This window comes from Mandrillus leucophaeus, unplaced genomic scaffold (assembly GCF_000951045.1).
Source record: "Mandrillus leucophaeus isolate KB7577 unplaced genomic scaffold, Mleu.le_1.0 Scaffold530, whole genome shotgun sequence".
Taxonomy (NCBI): domain Eukaryota; kingdom Metazoa; phylum Chordata; class Mammalia; order Primates; family Cercopithecidae; genus Mandrillus; species Mandrillus leucophaeus.
The window spans coordinates 304,836-315,467 of NW_012105698.1; the positions used below are offsets into that span (position 1 = coordinate 304,836).

At 54.9% G+C, this 10,632-nt stretch overlaps 1 protein-coding gene across 5 annotated transcripts in view; it reads left to right on the forward strand.

Moving 5' to 3' along the window:
• The window catches only part of KCNH6 (potassium channel, voltage gated eag related subfamily H, member 6), a 29,467-nt gene that overhangs the window by 17,884 nt on the left and 951 nt on the right, over positions 1-10,632 (forward strand). For 2 of the 5 annotated variants that reach the window (XM_011997048.1, XM_011997050.1), the window contains exons 7-13: positions 362-561; positions 699-951; positions 4,586-4,779; positions 5,944-6,028; positions 6,615-6,777; positions 7,448-7,634; positions 7,979-9,120. In XM_011997048.1, the coding sequence (XP_011852438.1) occupies positions 362-561; positions 699-951; positions 4,586-4,779; positions 5,944-6,028; positions 6,615-6,777; positions 7,448-7,634; positions 7,979-8,272 (1,376 nt within the window). In that variant the 3' untranslated portion in view covers positions 8,273-9,120. Of the gene's footprint in view, positions 1-361; positions 562-698; positions 952-4,585; positions 4,780-5,943; positions 6,029-6,377; positions 6,486-6,614; positions 6,778-7,447; positions 7,635-7,978; positions 9,121-10,632 lie in introns of those variants that run through there. The other 3 variants (XM_011997047.1, XM_011997046.1, XM_011997049.1) reach the window with 3 other exon arrangements.

Consider the following 10,632-nt stretch of genomic DNA (forward strand, 5'->3'; position numbering starts at 1 on the left):
AACCCGGGAGGCGGAGCTTGCAGTGAGCTGAGATCCGGCCACTGCACTCCAGCCCGGGCGACAGAGCGAGACTCCGTCTCAAAAAAAAAAAAAAACAAAAATCCATTGCCTTCCTTCTTTCTTCTCGGGTGTTTGACCGCTGGGCCCAGTAAGATGCCAAGAGGCACAGGGAATAGGGAGGAGGGCAGGAAGCCCAGGGCCTTTGTTCCCCATGTGCCCTGGCTCTGCCCTGGTCACTCCTGACTTCTCCCTGGACAGAGGGGTCCCTCACCAGGGAGCTGCTGGAAAGAGGAAGGCCCGGGTAAGCTCAGGCCCAGTGGGGCCACGGAGGAGCTCACTCCCCTCCCCGCCCCGCCCCCAGCCCTGATGTACGCCAGCATCTTCGGGAACGTGTCCGCGATCATCCAGCGCCTGTACTCGGGCACCGCGCGCTACCACACGCAGATGCTGCGCGTCAAGGAGTTCATCCGCTTCCACCAGATCCCCAACCCGCTGCGCCAGCGCCTGGAGGACTACTTCCAGCACGCCTGGTCCTACACCAATGGCATTGACATGAACGCGGTGAGCCCCGCCGCTCTGGCCAATGCTCGGGGGAGGCCAAGATCCTGCGGGGGCGGGGCGTCCCCAGAGCCCTCCCCACCCTCTCCCCTAGCCCCACCCCGGCCGCGCCCCGCTGGACTTGGCCGCCCGCCTTGCAGGTGCTGAAGGGCTTCCCCGAGTGCCTGCAGGCTGACATCTGCCTGCACCTGCACCGCGCGCTGCTGCAGCACTGCCCGGCTTTCAGCGGAGCCAGCAAGGGCTGCCTGCGCGCGTTAGCCGTCAAGTTCAAGACCACGCACGCGCCGCCTGGGGACACGCTGGTACACCTCGGCGATGTGCTCTCCACGCTCTACTTCATCTCCCGAGGCTCCATCGAGATCCTGCGCGACGACGTGGTCGTGGCCATCCTAGGTGGGTCAGGCGGAGTGGACCAGGCCTGTGTTGGGGATTGGATGGAAGGCGGCGGGATTGAAGATGCCCTGCCCAGGTCACCCTCTTCCTGATGAGGATTTTACTTCTACTGGCCAGCAACGTGCACAGCATGTACCCGGGAGAGATATATACCCAGCTTCCTGAATCCTTAAAACAGCCCTCTGCCAGAGGTCCCATTTTCCTGAGAGAGAAGTTGAAGCTGAGGGAGATCATGCTAGTCTGTGGCCAGGCAGGGATTCCAGGGCTGTCAGTGTAACTCAGAAACCCAGGCAGGTCTTCCTACCTTTTTGCACTGTTGGGGAGTTCAGGGAGAAAGGCCAATGGTCTCTCTGGGTGGAGGGGGATTCCCTGGCTGGGGACCCCAGTCTCATTCAGTGCAGACACAGGGATAGCCAGACACTTTGGAGGAGGGGTATGAGCACTGGGCAAGGGGGACAGACAGGTCACAAGCAGCCTCTGCCACATGCCTGCTGTGTGACCTTGGGCAAGTCACTTTACCTCTCTGAGCATCACAGGGTCCTCTCCTAGATTCTCATCTTCCTTGCCTGCCCCATGACTTCACCTCCACCCCAACTTCAGGCTCGCCTTCCTTTGGTCCCCATGATCTGGCTATCCTCCAGCCCCTCTGGACAGGTACCCCTCACGCTCCCTTCTCCCTCTGCTTCCTCTGGCCTGCTGGTGATCTGCTCTGCTCTCCTCTCCTCACCTGACACCCTCCCCTGGGCCTGCTCCTCGCTCCCATGGCCTCAGCCTTCACCTGTACCACAAGGATCCCCAGAGCTCTGTCCTCGCCCCGCTGTCTCCTTAGACCAGAATACCAGAATATTCCATTTCTTCCTGGGCATGGCCACCTTAGTATTCTATGAGCAGATCAAACTCAATGTATCCCAATCTGAAATCATCACCTTTCCTCAAAACCAGCTGCTTCAGCATCCCATCACTGTGAAGCATCTGCCCATTGCCCACGCCACAGTCAGCCAAGGGGGCATCCTACTTCATTCCTGCCCACTGTCCACCAGCCAGACTTGTCCATACCTCCCCATCTCACACCTGTCTCCCTGTCCCTGCCTGGATCCAGCCCTCTTTGGGTCCTTCCTGGAAAGGTGTTGGGAACTCCTTTCCCATGGCCCTACGGCTGTTTTACTCCTATGCCTGTCTTCTACCTTCTGCCAGTGACCTGAAAGAGACATCTGTACATCTGTCTCTTCTGCTCAAGATCTCTCCATGGCTCCCCATGGTCCATGCGTGGCATCCCCAGTTATCCCAATCCGACCACCCTGTCCTACCACCCTCCGCCTGGTACTTCATGCTCCAGTCAAACTACTTAGAGTTCTCTAAATCTGTGCCCTTGCATGTGCTGCCACTCTGCCTGGAGCGCCCTACCCTGTGCCAGTCCGGCAGATCCCAGTTGTCCTCCAAGGCTGGGCTTAGGCATAGGTTTCTGTATGAGACCTTCCCACACTCCCAGCCTACCTTAGATGTGCCGTCCACGGCTGGGGGCGTGGTGGCTCACGCCTGAAATTCCAGCACTTTGGGGGGCCGAGGTGCGTGGATCACAAGGTCAGGAGTTCAAGACCAGCCTGGCCAAGATGGTGAAACCCCGTCTCTACTAGAAACACAAAAATTTAGCCCGGTGTGGTGGCAGGTGCCTGTAGTCCCAGCTACTTGGGAGGCTGAGGCAGAGAATTGCTTGAACCCAGGAGGTGGAGATTGCAGTAAGCCAAGATCACGCCACTGCACTCCAGACTGGGCGACAGAGCAAGACTCCATCTTGGGGAAAAAAAAAAAAAAATGCCATCACATGGGAGGGATGATAATTATTATTAATAATTAAGAAGTTAATCCAATTTAAGTCTCAGTCAGAGACATGAAACCTCTCATTTTGTCCTGAGTAGAAAGAGATATTAGATCAGAATCTTTCATCTACTGGAAAACCATCACATAATAGTGTTGCCCAGATTTCAAGCTTCAGGCTTTCATGTGTGGCCCTAGTGAGCCCCTTCCCTCTCCAGGCCTCAGCCCTCTCTTCTGTGAATGCCCTTTGATCCTGTTCTCTTGTGGGGACATATCCCAGCCTCCACCCATCCCTCTGTGCTAAACTGTTAGTGCCACTTGCACAGCGTCACCAGGCTGAGGGTGCTGGACTTTCTGGGGGAGTGGGAATCAAAGCAGTCATGCTCTGTGGCACCCCGGCCTGGGGCTCTCCACCCCTGGGCCCTGACAGTGCAGTGCTGATCACATGCTGTTTCTTCTGCCCTGATTGCCTTTATCATGGGGGCCAGTCCTTGTTTCTCTCCACACAGCCCCCATTTCTCTTCCTCTGTAAGCTCCCTCCTCTCTGTCCCTGCCACCCCTGGCAGGAGGAGCCCCTCCCTCCTCCATGGCCCCATAACTCTTGGTTCTTCCTGTTTCTAGGGCTCTACAGATCATGCTGTAAACTTGTTAGCTGCTTATGTACCTATCTTGCAGGGATTTGAGGGGGTCCTTATGGGTGGCACAACATCTTATATTTATATCCTTTGGCCAGCACAGCACCTGGCACCAGGAGGGCCCAGTACCCTTGCCACATACCTGAGTATCACCCATGTCTACCCTGGGACATCCTTCCGCCTTGTCTTGCATGGACCTAGTCAGGTGCCTCTTGCTTTTTTGTTTTGTTTTGTTTTTGTTTGCTTTTTAGATAGAGTCTCGCTCTGTTGCCCAGGCTGGAGTATAGTGGTGCAATCTCAGCTCCCAGCAAACTCCGCCTCCTGGGTTCAAGCGATTCTTCTGCCTCAGCTTCCCGAGTAGCTGGGATTACAGGCCACCATGCCCTGCTAATTTTTGTTTTTGTTGTTGTTGTTTTTAGTAGAGATGGGGTTTCACCATGTTGGCCAGACTGGTCTCAAACTACTGACCTCAAATAATCCAACAGCCTCAGCCTCCCAAAGTGCTGGGGTTACAGGCATGAGCCACTGTGCCCAGCCGCCTGTTGCTTTTTGAGTCACTTTCTCAAGCATCACCTCATCTGCTTCCCTGAACAGTCCAGTGGGGTCGGCAAGGCAGATCAGGTTTTACCCATTTTAGAGATGAAGACTCTGGGGTCCAGACAGGGGGAGTAACTTCCCCAGGCTTCCTCCACCAGGGCCATGCTGGTTACCTGGCCCCACAATCAGGAGTGGGAAGACAAAGAGAAGCCTCTGGCCCTGCCCTGGCGGAGTTAGGTGCTCTGGCCCTGGGTTCCTTGCACCCTGCTCCACAGCACCGGCAGGCCAAGCAACAGAAAGACATTGAGACAGACATTGAGGCTTTAGGGTCCCTTCCTGCCCACTGTGCCAAAGAGTGTGGGCTACAGGAGGGAGATTCTAATGGATGGTGGTTCTGAAGGGCCTGGAGACAGTGAGAGGAGCCTGTGTGGCTCAAAGGGCACAGGAAGAGAACAGCCACTCCACCACCACCACCCTGCCACCCACAGCCAGCACATCCAGCCATGGATCATTGGCAGAGCTCGATCCTGGGCAGCAGGCCCCAGCCTAGAAGGATGTCTGAGGTTGGGGGAGGTCATGGTCAAAGGACCCTCATAAGGGAGCATGGAGCCAGACCTTGAAGAAACTCCCACCCCTCTGGCTGGCAGGGAAGAATGACATCTTTGGGGAGCCCGTCAGCCTCCATGCCCGGCCAGGCAAGTCCAGTGCAGACGTGCGGGCTCTGACCTACTGCGACCTGCACAAGATCCAGCGGGCAGACCTGCTGGAGGTGCTGGACATGTACCCGGCCTTTGCGGACAGCTTCTGGAGTAAGCTGGAGGTCACCTTCAACCTGCGGGATGTGAGTCAGGGCCAGGTGGGCCAGGGTGGGTAGAAATGCCCAGGCAGCCTGCTGAGGGCTGGGCCTGCCTGGCCTGAGGGCACCCATCTGACCAATACCCTTCCTTTCAACCCCATCCTACAACCTTTGCCATAATTTCTTCTGTGCCTACCATGGCTGGCATCATGCTAAGTATAAGGATAGCTACTATTTATTAAGCACTGACTATGTGCTAAGGGTGGGGCTTCGTTTACATGATCTCCTTGCAAATGGTATTACTATCCCTATTTTCCAGATGAGGAAACTGAAGATTAGAGACAATAAATAAATTGGCCAAAGCCATTCAGCTAGTAAACGGCAGAGCCAAAATGTGAATTTAATTTGTCTGACTCCAAAGCCCAGGCATTCCCACCATACCACACCAAGCTGAAAAGGAAGGTGCCTCCCGTCCAGAGGGCTCACAGTGCCAGGCAGGGGCTGCCAAGAGGTGACAAAGCTGTCTCTCTTCTCACACTTATCCCTCAGTAGAGGAGATTTTGACAACTCAAGAAAAATAAAGAGCCACAAAGTAAAATAGCCAAAGTCACAAAGGTATAAAGGAGAAGCCATGTGGAGATCAAGCTTGCCAAGGAGTGGGACAGCCAGGACCGACCTGGAATGCCCAGAGCAGGGTATCACAGAGGAGGGAACTAATGGGAAGAAGGCAGTGTGCACCTGGCCAGGAAACACAGAGCCCGGGCTGTTTCTTCCCCGGCGCCCCTCCCCCTCCACCTCGGGGGAGGACTCTGCTGGCGTGGGCCCTGTGCCCAGTTTCCTGAGCATGGAGCTGGGTGGGCTTTCTGGCTGTGGACAGTCCTCCCCACACCATCCCCTCACCCCTTCCTCAGTATCTCCCCTCCCCCCACCCCCACAATCTGCACAGGGGACACCTGGTAAGGACTCTGCCTTGGGGCCCCAGCCATCAGGCAGCCAGAATGCCTAGCAGCTGGGCACCAGGACAGGAGGGGTGTGGTCTCTGCGGCCTGGGCCATCTGCAGGAAGCCACCCAGGGCATCGTTGCTGTGCCCAGCTGCTTGTCACTCTTTCACCTAGTTGTGACAGCACCATGGGGTGAGGGCAGGGAAGAACAAAGAGGCCCCATCCCAGTTTTGGTTCCTGTTACTTCACCCTCTTGTTTCCCACAAGGCAGCCGGGGGTCTCCACTCATCCCCCCGACAGGCTCCTGGCAGCCAAGACCACCAAGGTTTCTTTCTCAATGACAACCAGTCAGGTGAGCAAAGCTAGCCCCCGCTCCCACCAGCCCGCAGCCCCTGGCCAGCATCCTGCCCCTCCCATGTCCTCTCCATCCTGCCTCCCCAGCGCCAACCCCTCCATGAATGGAGAGGGGCTCCCTCTCTAGACCCAGAGCTGGAACCTTTGCCCTGCTTCCTCCCCAGTCTCCCAGCCCTGATGGCCTGTGTCCTCAGAGGCAGAGTGAGGGCTCTGTGGTTCAAATGCAACCCCCAGGGGTGTATGGAGACTAGCCAGCCCCCTGAGGTTCCACACCAAGGCATCAGGGGGCCACTGGGCTGCAGCTCCCTGGGCAGTGAAACCAGCACTAAAAGTCCTCACCCTGCCAGGGTCTCCCCATGAGCTGGGGCCCCAGTTCCCCTCCAAGGGCTACCACCTCCTGGGTCCTGGGAACCAGAACTCCATGGGGGCAGGAGCTTGTGCTCCAGGGCACCCAGGTGAGGAGAGCCACTCTTCATACCCTTTGTGCCCAGGGCAGGTAGGGGGTGGGGGACGGGCTCTACTGAGAAGGGTCAGGCCTGTGGAACCAGCTGGGCCCATCTGAGACTTCCCTTTCCCTCCTGCAGATGCAGCCCCTCCCCTGAGCATCTCAGATGCATCTGGCCTCTGGCCTGAGCTGCTGCAGAAAATGCCCCCAAGGCACAGCCCCCCAACCCCTCAGGCAGACCCAGATTGTTGGCCTCTGAAGCTGGGCTCCAGGCTAGAGCAGCTCCAGGCCCAGATGAACAGGTGAGTGCGCTGTGGCCAGGGCTGGGGGCTGGGCATGGGTAGCCCCTCCTAGTGACTCACAGACATCACGGGGTGCCAGGTGGGTTTTAGAATGGGGTAGGCCATTTAGCTGCAGGTCTACCCATGCCTGTCACTAAGCACAGTTCCCCCGATGACTTCCCCTAGCAAACTCTGGAACATGCCAAGGGAGCTTCTCAGGGGAGGGGCACAAGCATGTGCAGAAACAAATTCCACAGGTCCTGGGAAAGGGAAAGGGGGTGTGTCCTATGGATGGCAGGGCTGTGGTGGCAGAGTGGGGGCTTACAGGCAGAGCAGTCTAGCTTCAAATTCTGGCTCTGTTCCCTACCAGCAAGAGTATGGGCAAGTTACTAAACAGCTCTGAAGCTAGTTTGCCCTTTTGTGAAATGGGGATAGTTAGAACATCCACGTCAAAGCATCTTGGGGACTGAATGTTGTCTGCTTGGTGCCTGCTCACTGGTGGTGTTAGAGTCAGGGGTGTACCGGGGGAATCTGGGCAGGGGCTGAGGATCCCAGTAAGGAAATAGCTTCAGGTAGGCCCCAGGCTGCCATTCCATCTAGCAGGAACAGCACACAGGCTACAAGATTGACAGCTGCCCTCAGGAACTGCTCTTGCCAGCCCTGACCCTGACTGTGGGGTTCTGTCTGGCAGGCTGGAGTCCCGCGTGTCCTCAGACCTCAGCCGCATATTGCAGCTCCTCCAGCAGCCCATGCCCCAGGGCCAAGCCAGCTACATTCTGGAAGCCCCTGTCTCCAATGACCTGGCCTTGTTTCCTATAGCCTCGGAGATGACGAGTCCAGGGCCCAGGCTACCCCAGGGCTTTCTGCCTCCTGCACAGGTAAGAGGTGAGGGGATTCCCAGGGACTTACCTAGAAGCAGCTGCATGCCTTCCCTAGCCCGACTTGGTCACAGTGTGGCATCAGGCCCAGAGCCTCTGTGGCCCCAGAGCAGCCAGGGCTTCTGCTTACCTCCTTTATGATCAGAGTCATGGTAGGGTTAGCCTGGGCAAGGTGCTGGCAAAGCCCAGAATGTGACTACAGAGCCTGCAGCTGGGGCCAGGGCAGCAGGACCCTGAGGTGTGGGAAGGTCAGGTACAATTTTTGCCTGAGCCCATCCCTGAAGTCAGGGTGGATTAACCTGTAGCCTGGCCTGGGGTGCATCCCTCTTTCTTGCTCCTCCCAGACCCCAAGCTATGGAGACTTGGACGACTGTAGTCCAAAGCACAGGAGTTCCTTCCCCAGGATGCCTCACCTGACTGTGGCAACGGACAAAACTCTGGCACCATCCTCAGAAGAGGAACAGCCTGAGGGGCTCTGGGCACCCCTGGCCTCACCTCTGCATCCCCTGAAAGTACAGGGACTCATCTGTGGTCCCTGCTTCTCCTCCCTCCCTGAACACCTTGGCTCTGTTCCCAAGCAGCTGGACTTCCAGAGACATGGCTCAGATCCTGGATTTGCAGGGAGTTGGGGCCACTGAACTCCAAGATAAAGACACCATGAGGGGATTGAAGGTGGGCAAGGTGAGAGTTAAGGGTCTTGAGGAGGTGGCCGGGTGCAGTGGCTCACACCTGTAATCCCAGCACTTTGGGAGGCTGAGGCAGGCAGATAATGAGGTCAGGAGATCAAGACCATCCTGGCTAACACAGTGAAACCCTGTCTCTACTAAAAATAATTTTAAAAAATTAGCCAGACCTGATGGCAGGCGCCTGTAGTCCCAGCTACTGGGGAGGCTGAGGCAGGAGAATGGCGTGGACCCGGGAGGTGGAGGTTGCAGTGAGCCGAGACTGCGCCACTGCACTCCAGCCTAGGCGACAGAGCGAGACTCCGTCTCAAAAAAAAGAGGATCTTGGGGAGGCAGACAGCCTCCCAGATGGGCCTCTCCTAATCTCCTAAAGTAGCTACAAACTGCTGATCCAGGTGAGCCAGGATGGCGTGGGTGAAGAGGCTCAGGACTTATCCCAGCCTCCTCCAGGGCTCCATTTAAATAGCAAGCCTGGTGGAGGGTGGGAGAGTCTCAGGTGTGGAGGCAGCTTACAGGATGGAGGGGGCAGTGAAGAAAGAAGTTTCTGATCTACATGAGTACCTTGCTCTGAGCCTCCCAGCTCAAAACCCTCCAGCACCTCATGGCCCAGCACCAAGGCCCAGGGTTGGTCACCATGATCACTCTTACCATGAGACTCCAACCTGGCTGGAGATGGAGGTGTCTTCTGTGGTAGACATGTCAGGACAGACCTCCAGCCCTCTGCTTCTGATGGTTCTGTGACGTTGGGTCTCTTGAGGACAGTGGAGTGTTACACAGCTAATAAAGTGCACATTTCATGTTGGGCTGGGTGTGTCACTTATCTGAAGGTCATCAGGTCTTTGACTGTGCTGTGGCTTTCTCCAAACCCTTCTTGTAAGGAGCTGGAGACTTACCCTCCACCATATCTAGTGTGTTGGGGACCTGAAGGTGGTTCTGCTGGGTCCAGAAGCTCCTGGAACCTGGGGCTGTTAGGCCGAGGTGAAGGGAAGCGGAGGTGCTGGCTTGGTGGCCCTAGGGGATCATGACAACAGCCAATACTTCGGTAGCACTCGCCCTGTACCAGGCACTGTGCTGACAGCTCTGCAGATACTTGTTCATCTAATCCTCAGAACAACCCCAAGGGGTTGATATTATTATCCCCATTTTAGAGATGTGGGATCAGTAGCAGAGAGACTAAGACACCCAAGCATGAGGGGGAATTCTGAATTCAGGTACTGTTCTGTTTCCTGATCTAGGTGCTGGTTACAGGAGTGTGTTCAGGTTGCCAAAGAGTGTGTTTCTATGTGTAAATTATACCTCAGCTTAAAAAATAATAATAAAAAAAGAGGCCAGGCATAGTGGCTCATGCCTGTAATCCCAGGGCTTTGGGATGAGGATGAGGCGGGAGGACTGCTTGAGGCCAGGAGTCCAAGGTTACAGTAAGCCATAATTGCATCACTGCACTCACAGCCTGGGCAATGGAATAAGACCCTGTCTCAAAATGAAAATTAAAAAAAATCATCCCCGTGCCTAACACAATAGGAAAAGGAGGACATAATTTCAACCCAGATGGTCTAGCTTTGAGAGCATGTGCAATTAACCACTGCTGAAAAGGACAAATTAACCATTGTCCAAGAACTACCTGGTTATTGCTTTTCAATCCTTTGTTCCAGTGTTCTGTAAAAGAATTTCAAATATGTATATCCCCCTCATGCATTTTTCAGTTGACATCTGAAATATTATAAAATACAATGATATATTTAAATAAATGCAAAGGATGTAATCTCAAGTGTCTTGTAAATATTGACACTTTATAAAACAATTCCATCCTTCATTTGTATTGACCCATTCCTACCCAAATAGCAGTGATTTGAGAGGCACCACCATCCATTTAAAAACACAAGAAACCCTTCTTTAACATTGTTCTTTTTTCTTTTCTCATAATTCCCACTATTCTTCCCATAGTTTTATCCTACATGTAATTTATTGGTATGCTTCAAAGCCTACTATTGATCACCCTATCATATGTTTGCAACACAAATATGTATACAGGCCGGGTGCAGTGGTTCACTCATGCCTATAATCCCAACACTTTTGGAGGATTGCTTGAGGCCAGGAATTCAAGACCAGCCTGGGCAGCATAGCTCAACCCAGTCTCTACAAAAAAATTTTTTTAATTAGCCAAGCATTGTGATGCGCACCAGTAGTCCCAGGTACTATAGGGCTTGCTGGGAGGCTTGGGTGGGAGAGTCACTTGAACCTAAGAGGTCAAGACTGCAGTAAGCCATGTTCATGCAACTGTACTCCAACCTGGGTAACAGAGCAAGACTCAGTCT